This window comes from Protomyctophum parallelum (assembly GCF_964188405.1).
Source record: "Protomyctophum parallelum genome assembly, chromosome: 6".
Taxonomy (NCBI): domain Eukaryota; kingdom Metazoa; phylum Chordata; class Actinopteri; order Myctophiformes; family Myctophidae; genus Protomyctophum; species Protomyctophum parallelum.
Window position 1 is genome coordinate 27,812,500 of NC_139701.1, and position 21,500 is coordinate 27,833,999.

The following is a 21,500-nucleotide window of genomic DNA, read 5'->3' on the forward strand; positions in this document are numbered from 1 at the left end:
TATTTTCCAGAAGGATTAACTGGGAAGCTGAACTTGAACATCCTAAAATGATTTGTGTATCTCATATGCTTCATGCTGTGGTAAAGCATCATCTAATGGATGGGGTTCGTCTGCGTCTTCAGCCTGGGAGCCTTATTTGTTTTGTGTTGGATCCCATTCTGAAGAAAACACACTAGAATGTCTCCTGGGAACCAGAAGCATCACGCTGCTTTATTTTATAACCTGTTGATGACAACATGACAGCGCTGAGCTGTGTTTGGTACACAATGTTTACATAATGTACATAAACATAAGCACCATGGGAATTCCCTGGCGTAGTTTATTTAGTTATTTATACCAGTATCGACCATAATGTTTGAAATAATTATATTTGGAACACAAACAGGAATACAAACTTTTAAAAACATGCAGTAATCCTGGTCTCTAAACTGCCTCCCCCTGGCCAGTCGGGGCGCCTGATGGAGGGGAAAGGAACTGGTTGGAATAACGTGTTCCTTCCACGCGCTACGTCCAACCAGGGAAACTCCCCCCTATCAGGTGGAGCAACTTGGACACTCAGGCATGAAGGAAGCATGAGTTCAAGTCTGTTGCTCTCCCCATGTCCCCCATATATGGGGACTAGGTTGGCAGAGGGTGTGTAGAGCCCAGGATCACATTATATAATTGACACAGGGGTGAAAAATGGGTTACAAAATCGTGGGATAAAAATTATAGAGAGAAAGAAACCTGTCCACCAGTGACATCATCGATGGGGAATCGAAGCTAATAGAAATTGCAGGCTTTCTAGTCCTGAAAAGTTGCAATGTGAAAATGGAAGCCATCATTCTCACGATAATACAATAGTGGTGAAGTGGTCCTTTAAGCCCTTAAAGGGACACGTCACCCTTTTTGCAAAAAAATATATGTTAATGACGTTTAGAAGATTTAAATCACTTTCCTGGGGGTATTTATGTGTGTAATATGTGGTTTTAGTTATTTTAGATTGTAGCAGTGAGCCTGTTGTCTCTGATGTCATGGACACTGGTCTCACTACCTTCCTGGACTACAATTCCCATAATTCTTTGGTGCACTGCTCCTCCTTGCGGATAGGGGGAGAGCTGTCTTACTGAGACAACATGTAGTCCAGGAAGGAAGTGAGCCCAGTGTCCATGACATCAGAGACAACAGACTCACTGCTACAATCTAAAATATCTAAAACCACGTATTACATACATAAAGCCCCCCAGGAAAGTGTTCTAAAGCTTCTAAACGTCATTAACATATATTTTTTTGCAAAAAGGGTGAAGTGTCCCTTTAACATAGTCATTATTTTTGCTTTTCCCCCCACACCATGCCCATACCGGAGAACTCACCAGTTTACCAAGTCGCCACGGCGAACATTCTTCATCAATGCTAACATGCTGTCTTCATCAGTGTAGTATGTCAAACTCACAGATTTCCAAAGTGATCAAATTATTTTGTGCAATTAAATGGTAAAAAGTTGAGTATGTGAATACCAATGATAAGTAGGCCTACCATTTCAGGATATTGTTTACTAATGAATTACATTGTTTTGGTACTTGTTTAGTTTAAACTTTCTCTAGTGTTAACTCTAAACAACTATCCTCTCTCTCTCAATTCAATGCAATTTAAATGAAGGTGAAGTAAAACTAAAATGCACTTAATCACGGCGAGTTGGTAAACTGGCGAGTTCTCCGGATACCGCCCATATCCCCCCTCCCCTTTTGTTGAAACATTTAAATCTTTTGAAATAAGATACTGTATATTGTTTTTATATTATAGGAAATGGGACAAAAGGGAATATTTACTCGCAGCCCCCAAAAAATCGGTCCGTGGCCCACAAATGGGTCCCGACCCACTGCATGGGAAACGGTGTACTACATTGTTCCCTGGAGAGCTCTGCGACGCAGCATCACTGTTCCCCCTGGGACGGAACTCTTTATCATCTCAATCACCGAGGAGGACTCCTGCTCCTCTCCAACTCTAAACAGTGTCAGCTCCAATCTCCAGCCTACATTTAGCTCGGCGGTGAAATAGTTACATAACAGTCTCACATTTACAAAGGCATAGGGGTCATGAAAGAGAGTGGGTGGGGTCGACCGAGGGGGACTGAGGACGTCTTTGCGGTTGGCGGTGGCAACGGCTCCGGAGCACTGGGCGAGGAGATAAAGAAAGCAGGCAGACAAAAGGCCTTGTGAAATCCAGCACCCCACCACCACTACCACCACAACCCCCCCATGGCTGGCATATAAATTTCAACCACAGTAATAAGAACTTAGCTGGACGCAATAAAAAAGAGACACTTTGGAGGTGGAGGTGCCGTAAACAGCTGCAGATTTAGTGATGTTGTGGTGGCATTTGGAAAAGTGGTTATCCTCCCCTCACTTGACCCTCTACTCATGCAAAACCTGTGGTCTATAACAGTGGTTTTCAAACTGGGGAGCCGGGGAGCCCAATTTTGTATTATTATTATTTCAATTCAAATTCAGTTCAATTTATTTTACCAGTTTAACCACTTTCAGCCTGGTGTCTCTATTTTGGACATGCAATGCATTGCAATGCGTGGTTAACTTGAAGATCTACTATTTTCACATTTTCTTGATATTATTGGAAACTTATGAGAACTTTTGGAATGATTCATACAATATTGACCTGTCCAAAATAGGGACATCAGGCTGAAAGTAGCCAGAGCCTAGTTTGGGAACTACTAGCCTAGACCGATGGATTTGTTAATTGTTAGGGAAAGAAAATGTGTTTGATTTGATCCCAATATGATGATACTAGTAATGAAGAACTGGTAATTGTTTTCATTAAATGAACGGTATGCTAGTGTTTGTGTGTATTTTGTGTTCAAACAGCCAGATACAAGATACAATTTCTTTTTTACAAGTCACGACACAGTCTCACCATTAAAATGTATCTATTATTAAAGACATTACGTTTACACCACTAGCTCTTTGGTCAGCCATATTGCATCATATGAGAGGAATCTGTTTAGTTGGTGCTCCTGGCTGAGACTCCAAGCGCAGTATCAGAGCAGAGTTGAAGTTGGTTTTGAGAGAAAAGTATTCTGGTTTGGACGTCTGGTAGGAAAACACTGGTTTTCTTCTGGAGAAACTCCATGGGGTGACACATTGCTTAACGAGAGTCTTTTGAGACTGCATGGCGTAATAGCTCTACATGGTTTTTTTCTTTTCTTTCTTTTTTTCTTGTTTTATCTGGGATTCGAAGAGCCCTATAGCTTCCTGAATGCTTGCATTGCTACAGTACCTAATATTTTACCTTCATGTCATGGTAATCTAAACAATCTTTGTGAATAATGAGTGTTGTGTAACTGGCTTTTCCTTTCAGTATTGTGAAGTGAGCCACCGTTCAGCCTTTCCTAAAGAGATTGATTTAGTGCTGAGCAATGCTTCCTTTAAACTGCTTTTGTCTTGTTTGTTTTCTTGTATTAATATGGATGGGAAGAGCCTATACTCCCGGGAAGCGACTATATTCTATTCTAAATTCTATTAACCACTTAAGCCCTATTCATTTTTGTTGTGAGTTTGTCTACTAGCTTTTTTTTTAAATGTTCACCTGTAATAGCATGCCCAAATATCAGAATGAAAGTGGTTCTTGTGACTTGGAGTCTTTGTATATAAATTATATTAATGAGGGTAAAAGTCTCTAGATTCTGCTAATATGAATGAGAATAATCTAATTCTAAAGTCCCGGAAGTATTATCGCACTGAAATGTTCTTTGTCAGGGTCTGTTTAGGCCATTAACTACATTTCACATTATTCTTGACATTACTGCCGACAAAAGTGGTTTGTTTAATTTTTGAGGAAGCCATTGGATTCCATCCATTCATTCAGCAGTATGAAAATCAACTGGCTTGAAAGTTACATTATGGCATAATAAATGTATTTTAAAGCATACATTGATTCTAAAATTCTAACCAAATATACGGTAGTGATTCAAACAATGCAGCATTAGCCAGTTATTCAGATTAGTTCAGTAATGGAGAAACAAATGCAAAATCCATCCGAAGGTCTCTGACAGTCATGTCTTTGTCCCTGCAGGTGTTTGAGAAGTTGAAGGACCACATGCTTATACCTGTGTCCAACCTGGAAAAGGTTAAAGTGGATGGAGCTCTCACCTGCTGCTCCGTACTGATCAACAAAAAGGCAAACATCTGAGTATGCTCACAGGCGGGTCTCTCAATACATTCCACCTGCAGTAGGGTTGCCACGGTTTCCCAACCATTTTGGTAAAGGATCGGCACTTTGGCTGCTGGGGATGCATTTAAAAGCTTTTGTCAAAATGGCCAACTTTCTCCACACTGTTCCAAATTCATGAACACAATCCAATAAACGTTCAATGCTATTAGAAATTATTCAAGAAGGTAATGAGTTATAAGTTAAATCATTGTGTCTTTGGTTGCAATGGGAGAAAGATGATCTTTGTGTAACATGTTTTGGGAAATCCCAGCCTGGAGTGGTTATACCTACAGTGGAAAGTTGAGGATGGTTAGTCTAAAGTTAGTCTTTTTCACTGTTGAGTCATCTATATTGTGGTATGGATTTTCCATTCAAGTGGAAGAGGCACTTTGGTTATGTGTTTTAGTTGCTCTCCATGTTAAGACATGCTGATGCCAATGACAACAGTCAAAGAATACTAACTTTAGCTGACAGAAACACTTTTTTTCCCTCCCGCAATTGGCCTGGGAGCAATTCAACTTATTTTAATTACAATTTAATCTGAGTTATGAGCAGTAGGAGGAGCAGGAACCCATCTCAACCATCCTGACATAATTATTGAGAGCCTAAACCCTATTAATTAATCCCTGTCCTTAATGGTCAATGTTTACAACCCTTTAACACAACCATGTAGAACCCTGGAGAAATTAAACCAGATGGACCTATTTGATAGATGATTTGTCTTTCTGTGAAGATATACAGTACAGCAGTGTAGGCATTGTGCTAAGTTTATGAAGTATATAACTAACACAAATATAGACAAAAAAACAGCACTGTATATAGTATACAGTACCGTATTACACAAGCTGTAAATATATAATATTTACAACCAACATATTATGCTACTGTATATTTTTTATTTAATTGGGGCTCTTATCCTGTGGCTCGCAACTTTTAATTTTGAGAAAAATGTTCAAAATGGAACCCATCCACTTGCCTATATAACAGTTGTCATGATCTTTTACGGTATCCAAAGGCACCCCGGGCCCTCAGCATAGGAAAATAATTTAAACCCTATTGTATTTTCAAAAATGCATGGCAATGATGCTATATTGACTTTATTTTTTCAAGCTTTTCCCTCACAGCAACATTATGATGAACATTATGATTTAGTTTAGTGATCAGCTAATAAGATATTTTTATAAGAATTGCCCCAATTTAGTCATTGTGTACCCTGTGTATAGTCATTGTAACTTCCCACCCCTACTTGTTGTTCTGGGATGGTGTAGACAACAACATGTTTAGTCGCCAGTCGCTCCTTATTGCTTGACAGTAAAGGAGTTTAACTGGGAGGGCATAAAGCGTGCAGGGAAACTAACACGCTATCTCCCCTATTCCGCTTATTGCTAAAGTTCTCCAACTCCATGAACATACGTTTGTTGGAGCACCCGGCCAAACTACCCATGTGCCATGCCACCTAATGAAGATATTGTTGTAATCAATTACAGTATTAATGAACATACAGTATTGCTACTGACACGTGACACCCGTGATGTGCTCTTTCATCACATATTACTTATTGCATTAATAATGATTGTTTATCCTAAACTACTGAACACCTAAGCACTTATTTCTAACCGTGATAATGGGTGTTCATAATGATTGTTACCAATAGCATTTTTTGAAGTACGTCGGATGAGCTTCTCCAGTTGCCTTGTGACTTTTGTTGATTGTTATTGGGGACTCACAGTTTAGAACCTGCTACCGCCTCTGTACACTGTGTATTCTGTGCTATATGACACTTAGCCAGAGAAGCCTCAGACATGACTGTCATTACATTCAAACATTTAGTTTATCAGTGTGATCGTCAGTAAAAGTTTCAGCAGAGGAAATTACATCAGTGGAAGAAGGGCCAGCCCCCCTGATGGGCTGTTCCACTATAGACTTTGGGATATGGGCAGGCAAGCTGTGATGAAACATGGAAAGAATTCCTTTTGGGAGGAGAGGCTTGTACGCCAGTAAACATTCACTCTCTTAAACTTTCTCTCTTTCTGCCTTTTTCTGTCTGTCTTTCTCTATGCCTCTATCTCTCCCTCTCCCCTACCTTACTATTACCTCATAGACAATTCTGGGGTAATTTATGACAATGATATCATACGGCCTGGCAGTTGGATGCGAGGGTCTGCCATTAAAGAGCATAATTTGTGACACTAGCTGTATATTTTACAGGAGGTCCTTGGCTGGATGGACGGTGATACAATAGTTGCAGTGTATCCAGCTCTAAAGCTCACAGAATTATTCCTAATTTATTCTCTGTCGTACGATGCGTCACAGAAAATAGCCAATCTATAAGCTCTCAACGGGAGCTTAAATATCTTATAGATGTATTTTGTGTTAACGTGGGAACACCACACACCACATTTTTCTTTATTTCTCTTTCTCATCCAGTTTAGTTTGATCGTCTTAATCTTTTCGTTTGCTATCAAAGCTGTGCATAATTAGTTTGTCGAGCCAGCCTTAAACCAGTTTGCAGCCAAAATAGCTTTGATTGACATTGATCATGTTCCATCATCTTATTGTTGTACTTGATGTTGCTGATGTGATTGTCCATTTTCTGACTCAGGTCTCTTGGTTGTCATACATACACAACTGGTAACTCAGCTCTCTGACTCTACATCCTCTCAGCTTTTCATCCACTTTGTATAATAATAAAGGTACTTGTAACATCAAACTTGGTGGTGATGTTCCTGGTTTAAATGTATTCCAACCCTCAGAATATAACTGATTCTGATTCATTCATTTAGGCTGACTGCATTGGGCTAAAATGAAGGAAAAATATATATCGATATGATATGATATATGATATAGCACTATATCGTCAGTTCGCACTGAAATTTGTCTTGCGGCCCAGTGGCCTGGTATGCAACACATATACCGTACACACATTTGACATAACACAAAAACTGAAATAAAAATGCAGTTACATACATAGAGACATAAGGGCACATGCAGAGCAATGTCCACAGCTTAGTCTAGTCCTGGCCAAAAGCCTGATTAAGCCTCAAAGTCGACTGATGGACAAAAGACTTCTTCAGTCTGACCTGAAGAAGTCTTTTGTCCATCAGTCGACTTTGAGGCTTAATCAGGGTTTTGGCCAGGACTATCTTTGAGGTCCATTGTATTATGGTAATGTTTCTATGGGCCGTCCTCCTGGAACTAGTTGAACTGTACTGCCATCGTGTGTCCAAAATGTTAAGACACATTTTCAAGCAGATAGCTCTTATCTGTTCCATTTAATTGAGCAGTTTTTAATCCAAATTGAACCACCTTTTTTCTTTTCTTTTTTATGATACATTTTTAAAAGTCATATTTGAGCCTGACTAACACCTCCTGAACTGCGCCTCTCATTTTTCATTCCAACGGTTGGGGCATGTCATGGACAGGCCTACTGTATGCTGCCTAGCCCTGGAAACAATACTATTTCTGCAATGATACGTAGCTCTGTACAGTCATGTCCGTGTGTCCTTTCAGGACTAAAGCTGGTACTTCAAGGGGGCTTCAGGAGCTTGAGAAAAAGTGTAATTGTACTGAAAACATGCACTGTATATTACTGCATATTACAACCAGAAATACTTTAATAGATTTGTATACAATAAAGGAAAGATAGTAACATTACAGTATAGAGTATAAATACAAAATATACAGGTCATAAGAAGATTGGGCCCATAACATTGCTGTACATAATATGTATGGTATCTTAGCTCATTAATTAATTAGGTTGCTAAATGGGTATATATATTATCCACATATATCCCAAACAAAAGAGGAAAAGAAATTAGGCATTGTCTTAATGAACTTCTATAGGCCCTTTCTCATCCAACATTTTGACAGGTAAGCACGGCTAAAGGTAATATAATAAGAACTTACAATATTACAATAACGGTCTGTGTTTCATTTAGGCGTTGGTGCATGCCATTATGGACAGCTCATGTGTAGTTAATGCACATACATACATACACATTAACAGCTAAATAAATGCACACAACCATAAACGTAATCGCCGTGAGCTGCATTCACCCATTGGAATGTCTGCTGTGAAAAGGGTCCATTGCACAGGTACTAACATCAGTATACAGTATATTTACAACACTTTTGTTTTTAAGTGGTGCAAACCACTTCTACATCCAGCTTACAATGTCCGTGTGCCTGTTGTGTGTGTGTGTGTGTGTGTGTGTGTGTGTGTGTGTGTGTGTGTGTGTGTGTGTGTGTGTGTGTGTGTGTGTGTGTGTGTGTGTGTGTGTGTGTGTGTGTGTGTGTGTACGTGTGTGTGTGTGTGTGTGTGTACGTGTGTGAGCATGGAACGAGAGAAGTATGTGACATGGCTGCAGCCACCTGCTGGACGCAAATGATACAGAGAAGAAATTGAAACGATACAGAGAAGAAATTGGAATGATACAAATTGGAACGATACAGAGAACCAATAGATGGGAGTTGCACCACTTGGTTCACACTGGTGTGATTTTTGATATTTTTGGGGGCTTTTATAGTGTGACAGGAAATGGGGAGAGAGATTTGGGGTGACATGAGCAAAGGTCGTTGGGATTGGGACTCGAACCGGCAACGCGGCGTCAGGCTGGATTACCAGCCTAGGTGCCCGGACCGCTAGGCTGGCCTGGGCCATTTACAACACGTTTTACACTAGTTATCATCTGAAGTGTCTCTGTTGGAAAATAACACCTTGCCTGTTGTATCAGCAATACACAAAGTTGTATTAGAAGTCTATCATTCTCTCTTTTTAAATGTATAGTGGGGTTCCGTCTCCATGTTAAATTTAGTTGTCATTTACAACTCATGTAAAAGTTTCACTTTCAGTACTAATTTGAAGGTGAGGGTCTATAGAACCATTTTGGTTCGAGTGGCAATCACCAAAATAAAATAATTGGCCTATAGGGGGCGTAGTCAGGTGCCAACCCCCATCAGCCCTACCAAAATATGTAAACTGTTGTAACTTTTGATTACATTATCCAATCTGAACATATGAGATATGTATGGGTTCACAAGCAGGAGTAGCATTTGGTACTTAAACCTTATTACACATATAATATTTATTTCCACCCAGTATTGGTGTATATCCACAAAAATAGCAGGAAAAACGAGCTAAAAACTAGTAATGGGGTCCCTAGACAGACCGTCATTTACAACTCAACAAAAGCTTAACTTTCACTTCTAATTTGTAGAGAATGACCTACAGAACAATTTTAGTTCGAGTGGCAAGTCTACAAATTAAAGAAATATATATTTTTGCCAAATTTCCAAAATGGCCAAAATCGGAATTATGTTTATTTGAAAAATGTCTTAATTTTCTTATATTGCTGTTTTTTCTTTGTTTTTCTTGCTATATCAAGTTATTCCTGTGTGAGGAATCAACTGGATTTCAAATATTAATGTTTTGAATAATCTGATATAGAAACAAAATAAAGATGGCTGCCAATGTACATTGAATTACTACATTACGCCTAACTTCTATCCTGTTGAACCTAGAATGGTGATGTTGGTGCCTATACCTATGTTATCATGAATGACTAATTGTATAAAAACAAAATACATATAATATTTCACACACATGAGACAATGCAGTACATATGTGGGGAACTAAAGTTAGATATTGGAATATAATACACCACTCCTGTGTTATATTTGTTTATTTTATTTTATTAGTTATACTATGTACTGCCACTATAGGGGGCAGAGTAGCAGGTGTGTCTTAATTGTTCAGACTTGGTAGCTTTTTAGTTATAAAACTAAGCATACTGCAGAAGAGCATGAGCTGCACTGATTGCTCTCTTGTGGTATTGATATTTTGAAGGTAAGCAAAAAAGTTAAACACGTCATGAAGGATCCTAAAGTGTTTTTTATGAATATGGATAGTCATGGAGTGCCACGATACGGTCTTCTCCCAGCGCAACTGCCTTGTCGTTTATCTCTTGGGTGAGTTCTACCTTCTGGAATGAATGGTCTGCTGCATATGTTTCTTTACCACAAAAGAGATATTTATTACGATTAACAGGTGCACCAGTCCGGCATGATCTTCTTGCCAATGCCACAGCACCTCCAGAATGCCTTTTTTTGCACTGTCAAGTGCTGTTGCCCTGTAAAGATGCGGACAAGTTGTATGCCAGGATGCACGATTTAGCTTCATGGATTCTGCATCTGGAAGTTCAACGTCTGGGTGGGGAGAAGTGTCAATTGCTCTGAACTGACTTGCAAGGCCTATGATGTCTGTGTAGGCTCCTTCTCTACGACTGGCAACTGGATTTGCAAGAGGGCAAACAAGTCTTTCCTCAGTTTGCTTTTGGCACAAAATGCACAACTGCCATTTCGTTGTCCCAGCCATAACAGACAAATACTTTATCCAGGTTTAGTTTTCTGTTAGGGTCATATCATGACAAAATATAGAAAATATTATATTATTATATTACTATATTATTATATAACTTTTGTATTTAACAGTTTGCCTCAACATATTAATACAATAAAACAGTCAGCAGTGCATATAGCTACATTCACATTTACCATAATAATGAAAATAATGAAAACACAATTTCTTCCTCAGCATAATTGCTATACTGTAGCTAGCCTTTAGTTTTAGTCTGTGCTATAGCTACAGGCTACTTTGGTTAATGCTAGCTCATACTATTGGGATGTAGTACTTTGGCCACTTATCCCACATGACTATCCATATTCATAAAAAAACACTTTAGGATCCTTCATGACGTGTTTAACTTTTTTGCTTACCTTCAAAATATCAATACCACAAGAGAGCAATCAGTGCAGCTCATGCTCTTCTGCAGTATGCTTAGTCTTATAACTAACAAGCTACCAAGTCTGAACAATTAAGACACACCTGCTACTCTGCCCCCTATAGTGGCAGTACATAGTATAACTAATTAAATAAAATAAACAAATATAACACAGGAGTGGTGTATTATATTCCAATATCTAACTTTAGTTCCCCACATATGTACTGCATTGTCTCATTTGTGTGAAATATTATATATTGTCCTATTATATGTAGAATTAGTCATTCATGATAACATAGGTAAAGGCACCAACATCACCATTCTAGGTTCAACAGGATAGAAGTTAGGCGTAATGTAGTAATTCAATGTACATTGGCAGCCATCTTTATTTTGTTTCTATATCAGATTAATAAATATAATTTCGATTTTGGCCATTTTGGAAGTTTGGCAAAATATTTATATTTTTTAATTTGTAGACTTGCCACTCGAACTAAAATTGCTCTATAGGTCATTATCTACAATTTAGAAGTGAAAGTTAAACTTTTGTTGAGTTGTAAATGACGGTCTGTCAAGGGACCCCACTACTAGTTTTTAGCTCGTTTTTCCTGCTATTTTTGTGGATTTACACCAATACTGGGTGGAAACAAATATTATATGTGTAATAAGGTTTAAGTACCAAATACTACTGCTGATTGTGAATCCATACATATATCATATGTTCAGATTGTATAATGTAATCAAAAGTTACAACAGTTTACATATTTTGGTAGGGCTGATGGGGGTTGGCACCTGACGCCCCCTATAGGCCAATTATTTTATTTTGGTGATTGCCACTCGAACCAAAATGGTTCTATAGACCCTCACCTTCAAATTAGTACTGAAAGTGAAACTTTTACATGAGTTGTAAATGACAACTAAATTTAACATGGAGACGGAACCCCACTAGTAGTAGATTTTATCTAGAACCCTTGAAGAGCATTGTTTTTCACATCTTTACATAGAAAAAAGAAGAAAGTAAAAATGCAAAGGCACTGTCATGTTTTAGTCTATTCATGTGCAGTTTACTTCATGTCTCGTTATGGATACCTTTGCTGACCCATCCTGTTCTCCAGTTTTTGAAATATATGGTAGGCCTTATTATTGAGGCAAAGATGGGTTTTTGTTACAGTTATTGAGGCGAGAATAATACAAATAGGCTATAGTAGGCCTACACATTTATTGGTGAATCATAACCTTCCCAAATTGTATGAGGCTCAGGTAATGTATTGGATGATCTACACGCTCACAATGTGCTGTGTCGTGACTCGTGACACTTTGTGAGGTTGCAGATTGGCTAGTATTTTACATAGTATGCCATACAATGAATTATACAATTACCCCTTATTATTGGTCATGTCCTCCAGATTGGTGTACAGGTTTCCTGTCCCCCTAGTGGCAGCAACCCGATAGTCAAGTCTATCTGTAGGCTCAGCCAGGAGCAAATAGGACTGGTTGAGAATGTCTGTGCAGGAGTCTGAGTGGAAAGATATACTCGCGCAGGAATGGTGGCACATTGTTGGGAAGACCCTGTTGTTTCTCAGCCCCAGACCTCTGCAGTCATCAACGTGCTCATATATGTATGTGTTAGGGACAGTCTTCTCTGTGTTCAGTGTCACATAGTCTGAACTGACCTCCAGTCCGACCTGAGGAGGTCTCCCCTCTACCTGGTTCGCCTCACTGGTGTCTGGCCCTGGGCACAGGAGCAGGGCGGGATCCCCTGACAGGGTGGGATCCTCCTCAGATATGAGCTCCACCACAGATGCTGCCGTCTCTTCTAAGCATTGCTTGGCGGTGGAGGGAGGATTCTGCAGAAAGCAACACACAAGTTGTTCATTTCTAAATTGCTGCTAAATTCCTGTGACGTTGAATGTTGACAATTATGATGATTTTAATTATAAAGACAGAAATGATATAATAGCCATTCTGCCACGATCATGGCCTCTGCGCTGTGTGCCCTTCCCATGTCATGCCCTTCATGTAACACTAACAGTGTGCCCATTTTTTCCACGCAAATGTCCTGCCTCTCACTTCTCAAGGCCTACTCAGTCTCTCCCATGCGCCTTGATTGAGACCACCTGGGGTTCCCAGCTGTGTCTTTATTGAGTGCTTTTTTGGTAATTTAATAGGACTGAATGTATGTTGATTGTTGAGTTCACTACTCAATGTTCTTTATAGTTGGTCGTATGGCCTTATGATTAGTATTGTGTCGTGGTTCAATGATTTACCCATGTTTGGCTGTTGATGTCTGTCAGGAAGCCTTGTAGGACTTTGTCAAGGTTGGGGACAGGTGGCCACAGATACAGCTTGACTTTACTGAGGAAACAAGAAATGGATGTAAGAAATGTAAGAAAACTTCTCAAGCAAGTTGTTTGAATGTAAAGGCTAAATTATACTCTATAGTATACAATACGTACATTAGTATGATGGTAACCAAGTCAGAATAACATAAATTAATCACTTTTCTGTGTGTGACAGGACACCATGGTATGGTAAAGTATAAATCAAGCTTCAATAGGACATAGTCCAAACAAGATATTGAATGTACTGTCACATGTCCTACTGTACCTGAGGTATCTGGGGAACAAGGAGATGAAGACAACAGCCACAACCATCATCATGAGTGGAATGCACAGGATGAGGTAGGAATCTGGACAAATCATTTATCATTTCCATTAATCTCTCAAGACTAACACATTTTTTTTGTATGGAATGGTTTTCCAGATTGCATTTCCCATTACCAAATATATTATGAAATTAATACTAAAGCACATTATTCAGATTTGTTGTCCATATGTTTTACTAGTTTATGTGCATAACAAAACAATATAGAATAGATTAGTAATAACTGTCTCCCTTAAGCAGTAGCAAGTATGCAGTACAGTACAGGACCTAATATCCTGATATTTGAATAAAGCGGTACGGGTTAGTACGGGTTGTACGGATGTCTACCTATGTCACTGGGAATATCTCCAGTGATTGCATTATGCCTACCTATGTCACTGGGAATATCTCCAGTGATTGCATTATGCCTACCTATGTCACTGGGAATATCTCCAGTGATTGCATGTGACCAATTACTCCAATGTCCTGAGTAGAAGGACCCGTTGGGCTGAGATCTGACCTGGATAATGTAATGACTTCCCGTTGGCACCTCCAGACATGTCTGGGTCTCTGGACCCTTCAGGGAGACCATCTGAAGACAGAGGTAAAGGTCAGCAGGCAAGTTGTTCTTTAAGGATTCAAATGTCATTGCTGAGGAGGATGTGAATGACCTTACCATCCATGTCCCACCCTCTCCAGGCTGGTAGCGAATCTGGTACTGCAGGTGAGCCGACAGGACAAGAAGAGGGGCTTCCCATGCCAAGCACAACTTTCTGCTCTCCAGTATGTCCTTCAAGTACCCTGGCGCTGTTGTTTTTACTGAGGTGGATACAGAGGTGCATACAGATTGTCTATCTATATGTACATTGACACAATTTAAATAGTATAAAACTTTTCTGGATCAGGGCCCACTTGAAAATCTCAAGTGTTGGGAACCACAGCTTTAAATTGTGATTTTTGTGTGTGTGTGTGTGTGTGTGTGTGTGTGTGTGTGTGTGTGTGTGTGTGTGTGTGACGTGTGTGTGTGTGTGTGTGTGTGTGTGTGTGTGTGTGTGTGTGTGTGTGTGTGTGTGTGTGTGTGTGTGTGTGTGTGTGTGTTTCTCACTGCTGCTGTTGAGAGTGAAGGGTTGTGAGTAGAAGGTTCTCTCGAGGGGATCTGGACCCGGCCCACCGCTGAGCTTGACCCAAATGTCCCCGGACTGGTCTCCATGGAAACGGCAGACAGCACTAGAGTTGTCATTTATGAAGCATTCTCTCCAGCCACATGTATCACTGTGTGAAGTACGTTGAATTTGGACAGGATTCAACGGAGTGATCAGGAAGATGGAGGCAAAAGAAAGGGAACATGGCACCGCAATATCATAGTCGAGGGAATTAATACTCATTAAGAAAATAATACACTGCAAATTAATACTGAGTGTTAAAGAGTGTGTAAGTGATATTTTGAAGTTTTGAACTGAACAACACTATTATGATATGATATGTTGTCTGATCAGAGTCTCCCCATCTCTCCATGTCTCAAGTTTGAGAGCAATTTTAGCATTTTTTTTCATCACTTCATAATTTACATCATTTCCTAGTTCATCCTGTATCCTGTATAAATTCTCTCTCCACATTGGATACAATTACCCAACCTGAAATTGTGTTTACTAGAGAGCTGGAGAAATGGGGACACCCCCGCTACTTATAAAAACACTCGGCAAGTGTGTTAAGTTAAAGATTCCGATGGCAATCATTGCTGTTAGTGTAATCATTTGCACATTCTTTAAATTAACTCAAAGTGTAAAAATGGATCCTAATGTGTCAATGTTTTTACACGCAGGATTAAATTGACACTGTACACTGCAGTGTACAGTGTCAGTGAAAATCATTTACCATATTATACAGTGAAAATCATTTACCATATTATACAGTACCTTAGACCTATCTTATAGAAGAGATTGTAGGTTGACTTCCTATAGTTGTTCTCATTCCACTGACAGGTGATATTTTCCAGGTCAACGGTGTAGCACATCAACGAAATATCATCTGAAAAAGGATTGTCACATATTTGTATCTGTCTTTGCCTCTTCCTCTATGTTACGGCCCTATGTGGCCTTATTTTTGTGCCTTAACCCTCGTCAGCCTGTTTGCCATCTGTCACCTCTAATGCTGACCCTTTTTGTTTGTAGCTAGTGTTACTGTCTGTAGGCTGTGTTCCATGCCTTATGCTGCTGAGTGCTTAAAAGGTGACAAATTATAATCTAGGTTGCTAGTAATTAAACTTAACTGTAGTATTTTAAACCATATTCTATTGTATCAATTCAGTAGGGAAGCTTGGTGGGGGTGTGCTGCCATTTTCTTTTAGACCCTTTTAGAGCATGTTTGTTTAGTTAGTCATTTTAGTTTTGCTTGCTGTAGTTTAGTTTGATTCGTTTTCAGGTATTGGAGTAGTTTTGTTTTGGCCTTAATTGGCCACCCCGAAGTTATAGGGCATAGGCTTTCCACATTTATACTTTCAGTTATATTTCAGTTTCTGTAACCTCAACGTTGGTAACAAGAAATGTACATATTTTTTTTGTTGCCATTACTCCTTAACCTCTAGACTCCATATAAGGTCGTAACCAGGGGGGCAGTCAGACAGATATTTTGTGAAGCCACAAGGAAATCGGGATTTCCTGAAAGTTCATATAATGGCCTGTTAAGTATATAAACAGGCCCTAGCTATGGCCCAAAAAAAACCCATAGCCCCATAGAAGTCCATGTATTTGGGCCCAACTTCACCTAGACTGTATTACCTTAATAAACATGGTCATGAATACTTTTTGCTTCCAGTCACTAGTTTAAAGTCTCATTTCTAATGTCATAATATTCTTTTTGGAAAACTATGGTCCCATTTATAAAAAAAAATGACCATAAAGTCGCGCATGTTCTGAGGGGCGTGGCTACCGTTACAGTCTATGAACGGGATCCCCCACCCACTCGAGTCAAAATAAAAACCAATGAAGAAGAAGAAGGGGGGAAGTCCCGCCTCGTTGTCTGGGCCAGCCAATGGGCCAGCTGGGCCCAAACGGATCTAGAAAGATGGTGACTTACAATTCAAGGACTGACAGGCTTCATTTTGCATTCATGTTAGACCCGGGAAACGCTTTGTCCATATTTTTTACAGTCTATGGTCGTAACACTCTTCACTTTCTTTCTTTCACACGTAGGCCTGCCCTACACACCTGCACATTGGGGTACAATTGCATACGCAGGCTGTGACCAGTGGCTCCAGTGTCCTGTGTTGTCTCCATAGCCATGTTTGACTCTCATTTGGACATGCAGCAGCTCTCCTGGTTCCAGGGATGCCAGTGTGTAGACCTGCTTCCTCTCATCTCTCTACAATTGCAAACACAATTCATTATTATTGATTTAGTTTAACTCATATAGTACTACAGATCAATGAAATAACCAATCCTCTGATCTGTAGACCAATGCAACCAATTATCCCCTCTCCATATAGATAAGCAACAGTAGGCCTATACTGTTTGCGAGTATAAAAAAACAACTTACAAACTTGTGTTTATCAACTTTAATACGCTCTTCAGTTTTCTCTCCCAGGCTCTTGGACGAGTATCGTATCCCATAGTGTACTTTGTTTTCCCACGCCTTGGCCATGTGCCATTCCATCTGCAGCTGCCTTGGTTGGTCTGTGTGGCGTAGAGACACATTCACAGGTGGATCCAGAAGAACTAAGGAGACGCAAGCATTGGAAAGGGTCTAAATTAATTACATAACCCACTGAGCAAGACCATTTGCTTTTCTATCATTCACACCACCCTGGCCTGGACTGTGGTTTATGTGTGTATGCGTGTGTTGGTGTTCTTACCATGGTCCTCCACACTGACGGTGCGTGTGTACAAGGTGGTGTTGCTGCTGGTGTCCACTACAGTTAGGTGTATGAAGACAAACAGGTAGATGTCAGAAGGAGGGAATGAGCAGACATGAAGGAATGTCCCCTCCTCTGTCCTCTGGATGCTCAGATTACACCTCTTCTCTCTGGACAGGGGACGTCACACAATGCTGACATGAGCAACACAGACACAAATGGCTCTTCTTGACTACTAAGAACTTTACTTAATCAAACTTCGTGTCGTGCCACAAAGCACATTTCACAGGTTCTGGATTTGTTTTATGTGCTAAAGCTCGGTTTCACATACTGAATTTGGGCCCTGTTGAGGAGGTGGTGATACTATAACCGTACGTAGTATGTTTTGGGAATCCAGAACTTGATAGCTGAACGGGGAGAAGTCCAACTTTGTTGACCGCAGCATCGCTTTATGAACGCAAATACAACGCTATGCTACCTATAAGTCATTTGCACGTCGCACTATGCACTTTATTCTGATGTGTTTTAAACTGTAATAAAACACATCGATCTTGGAGAAGTGATTTCATTACAAGCAGCGAGTCTGACAGGTAAACATTTCCCCCGCTTTAGCCTCTCGGCGACTAAGTTTGTCCCGATGGTCTCCATACAGGCATTTTGCACACATATATAGTATATCATCTCACTCTGGCAAATTCGACAACTCCCCATGTGATCATCGACTCTACATACATTGTATATGCCTTTCATATAGTCATTATGTTCTCTTATACAAATACAAACTAAATGTTTTATGGCCATGCAACTAAACTGTATTGAAAAATAATGAATTACATACTCATCAATCATGTAGTAGAACTCGTATGACTTTTTATCTGGTGTCTCAAGGAAGCAGGTGAAATCATCTTCTGTCCTGGTAAAACATTTAGGAATTTTGTCGCCTTCCAAGAGCAAAACATCTGCTCAGAAGGTCACAAATGACACATGCAGAGTCGGTATTAGAGAACATTTGTCAAGTCTATTCAACCAAATTATGCAATGTTATTGCTAATATTTTAATCACAGAATAAACACAGAAAAGGCATTCATAAATCTTGTGTTCACCTGTAATGCATCCTTATCGTAGGTAATATATATATAATCAATCATGGTAGCAAAATAATTGATCCTGTTCTCAAGGTACCTCTGTGGGCTATTTCAAAAGAACAAGCATAATTTATACTCTGTGTACTATTATTATAATCTGTAGTCCGTCAAATAAAACACTGTAGGACCACAATGAAAACAACCCCTCAGGGCTTTTTGTGTTATCCTTGTAGCATTACTTTCATAATTGTAGGCTACTGTCTGTACTGTAATCAATTAATCAATCACATTTTATTATCAAAATGACTATAAACACCTTTTCATCTTTTTGTCAACATGTCAGGCAACACAGTTATTACGTAACTGATTTAACATCCTACTAATACCTGATGGTCATTGTTATTCTTATTCTGACAATTAATTTGGTCCAATCTGAGTGTAAACAATTTTTTTTACAATATAACACACTCACCACAATGTCTTACCTTGCCTGGACAGGTGAGGGACAGCTCCCTCCTCTGGATGCATCCCAGACGTGCAGCCCACATGTATCCACAGGCTGAGAAGGACAACCAGGCAACTGGGGGGTAAGTCCATGGCTCGGGACAGTACAGGTGAATGTATCCTAGCCCATTGCAGTACTTCAACCTCGAGAAAAGTGTGAATGTTTTCTAAGCAAATTTATTCTGATGTGTGAGTTGGTGTATCACTGTGAGCTGGCAAAGAAGGACGTGGCTAGCGATGAGGGGTTGGACATATCTGATGTGTTGTGCTTGCACAGGAAGTGTGTTTTGTGTGGATTGAGACATAAACAAAACGAGAGCAGTGGTGGTGGTGGTGGTGGTAGTATAGGGCAATTTTGCCCTACCTCACAAAAGAGAACTCACAAAAGCTGGATCAATATACAGTACAGCTGTATATTTCATGAATTTCATATTACAATGGCATACAATAGCATCTGAATAACTAGACACCGTCTGTGTCCAAAAGTGCCAGTCCAGATAATCACTCAAAATGATTAAAGGCCTATTCATGAGGTGACCATCGAAACGCGGTGGTCACCTCATCACCTAAAACTAGTATGAATAGGCCTTTAAAGTGAGTGAGTGTGTGAATGTTTGCAAGCTAATGCCTATACAGTAATGTATGTCTGCATACATCTCTACTCTACTGATACTATAATATAGTATCATGAGTATCTCTTTCTGCACAATATTATTGTGCAAACATAGTATGTGTATGTCTATATATACAGCCTGGCCCTGCAGGCTGTATATGTGAGGGTGAGGGCTGCAGCATCACTCCCAATCTTCCGCCGTAGTCTGAAAACCCACCTTTTTAGACTCCATCATGGCCCATAGCACTTACCCTACCCCCTTAGATAGCATTTCTGTAGACTTAGATAGCATCTGATACAGACTTATAGCATGTTATGTAGACGGCACTATAATTGCATTGTATATAGTCATAGCACGCCATAGTACATATGTATAGCATAGTAGTATATATATATATATAGTTTATATGTATAGTCTCATAATATAGATATTCCACTGTTACTTTCTTAGCTTACGCATGTTTTATGATAAATGCTTTTGTGATGTATTCCCATGCTTTTGTTCTTGATTATTGTAAGTCGCTCTGGATTAAGAGCGTTTGCTAAATGCCTAAATTGTAAATTGGCTTCCTGCCAGGAAACTGCCCCAGCAAGAGCCTGTTTGACAGACAGTGGTGTGCTGGTGGTTGGTTTCAGGAGGAAGCCCTCTGTCAGATCAGCCCAGAGCAGCAGGAGTGAAGCTGGTGTTCCTGGACTCCACAGGCCCCCTGTTGCCCCCGGCTGTGGTTTAGTTCTGTCATTTCCACACTTTGTCTGACAAAAACAAAATAGCCCCCTCCCCCCTCACTTCCAACATCAGCACCATCAATAACAACTCAGGCGGTATGAAGAAATATTAAAACGATTCATTCAAAATAATCGTTTTCTGTTATGTACTGTATTTAAGAAAAACACATACTAGTAAACCATCACATAATTTGATTTGTCCATCTCCGGCATCAAATGTAATGGAAGTAATGTTTTCATTAACTAATGAGTGCACGTGCCCACACACAGGGGTCGTTTGGGCTCACAGGATGTCTGCATCCAAAATAGAATTTATAGTACTCAATTTACACACATTTTCTCCACTACAAACTGGTAATTTTGCTTTGATAACCATTAATTCTACTTGATTGTACGTATGTGGTGGACCTACAGTATTTGTTTCATGACAAGTATAATCCTTGTGTTCATTTCAAATGAAATATTCCTCCAATTGATGTCTAGAAATGTAAAAATCACACTCAAATTGTCACATTCTGTGCTGCAAACACACGTACACACAAAGCTGTGCATAGTTATGGCTAGCGCCCCTCAAAAAAGAAATTTGCCAGCAACGGACTTCAGACCCTGCTCCTCAAATTCTCTCTGCACATCCCAACTCAGCTCACGTAGCCTACTTTTGTTTTATAGTCGTTTGAATAGTTTCTATTTGGGAATGTGTTGGGATGAAGTGTCTTGTAGCAGCTGTTTCTCGCCCCTCCCGTTTGTATGCCAGAGCTGGCAAGAACTTCTGGGAACTGAGATTATGGGGCAGTCTCTAACGGTCCGCTAGTAACGGAACCGTTGGTTTGATATTTTTGAATGATGTTGGGCGGTCAATGGGACCCCCGTGATATTGTGACACCTGTCAATCTCAAAGACACCAGTGACTTCATATTTTGAGGAATCACTAGATAAAGTGCCCCTCTGGGCACAGGTCTCTACCAGGGCAGGTCAGGTTGCTATAATAGGCCAATGTAAAAAGGGTGCCATTTCTTTTGGATGGCATTATTTTGTTTCAAAATGGGTTTTGCAAAAATTGTTTTGTGTTGGTGGCGCTATAACAGGCCAATGTGAAAAG

At 39.8% G+C, this 21,500-nt stretch overlaps 2 protein-coding genes across 5 annotated transcripts in view; one reads left to right on the forward strand and one right to left on the reverse strand.

The window, feature by feature from the left end:
• The window catches only part of ddah1 (dimethylarginine dimethylaminohydrolase 1), an 86,082-nt gene extending 79,175 nt beyond the window's left edge, over nucleotides 1-6,907 (forward strand). For all 3 annotated transcript variants that reach the window (XM_083767424.1, XM_083767422.1, XM_083767423.1), the window contains exon 6: nucleotides 4,066-6,907. In XM_083767424.1, coding sequence (XP_083623550.1) covers nucleotides 4,066-4,182 — 117 coding nt within the window. In that variant the 3' untranslated portion in view covers nucleotides 4,183-6,907. The remainder of the gene's footprint in view (nucleotides 1-4,065) is intronic.
• Nucleotides 6,908-11,959: 5,052 nt separating this feature from the next.
• On the reverse strand, nucleotides 11,960-19,207 carry mpl (MPL proto-oncogene, thrombopoietin receptor). 2 transcript variants are annotated; one of them, XM_083767060.1, is made up of 12 exons: nucleotides 19,044-19,207; nucleotides 18,311-18,431; nucleotides 17,473-17,642; nucleotides 17,157-17,335; nucleotides 16,829-16,982; nucleotides 15,539-15,650; nucleotides 14,728-14,894; nucleotides 14,299-14,441; nucleotides 14,055-14,214; nucleotides 13,587-13,668; nucleotides 13,247-13,334; nucleotides 11,960-12,826 (listed from the first exon to the last, which is right to left on the reverse strand). In XM_083767060.1, the coding sequence occupies exons 1-12, from the start codon at nucleotides 19,153-19,155 to the stop codon at nucleotides 12,356-12,358; spliced, it is 1,959 nt and encodes a 652-aa protein (XP_083623186.1). In that variant the 5' UTR covers nucleotides 19,156-19,207; the 3' UTR covers nucleotides 11,960-12,355. The 2 variants fall into 2 exon arrangements, with proteins under 2 accessions (XP_083623186.1, XP_083623187.1); XM_083767061.1 differs by having other exon boundaries at nucleotides 19,031-19,207.
• Between the last annotated feature and the right edge of the window lie 2,293 nt (nucleotides 19,208-21,500).

What these genes read in the sequence shown, in the direction of transcription:
- mpl (XM_083767060.1), bottom strand. Translation starts at nt 19,155, where the DNA reads ATGGACTTACCCCCCAGTTGCCTGGTTGTCCTTCTCAGCCTGTGGATA. An exon ending in TTCTACTACATGATTGATGA is followed by an intron (nt 17,643 to 18,310) that starts GTATGTAATTCA and finishes TCCCCTGTCCAG; the next exon opens with AGAGAAGAGGTGTAATCTGA. An exon ending in CTTCACTCTCAACAGCAGCA is followed by an intron (nt 14,442 to 14,727) that starts GTGAGAAACACA and finishes TATCCACCTCAG; the next exon opens with TAAAAACAACAGCGCCAGGG.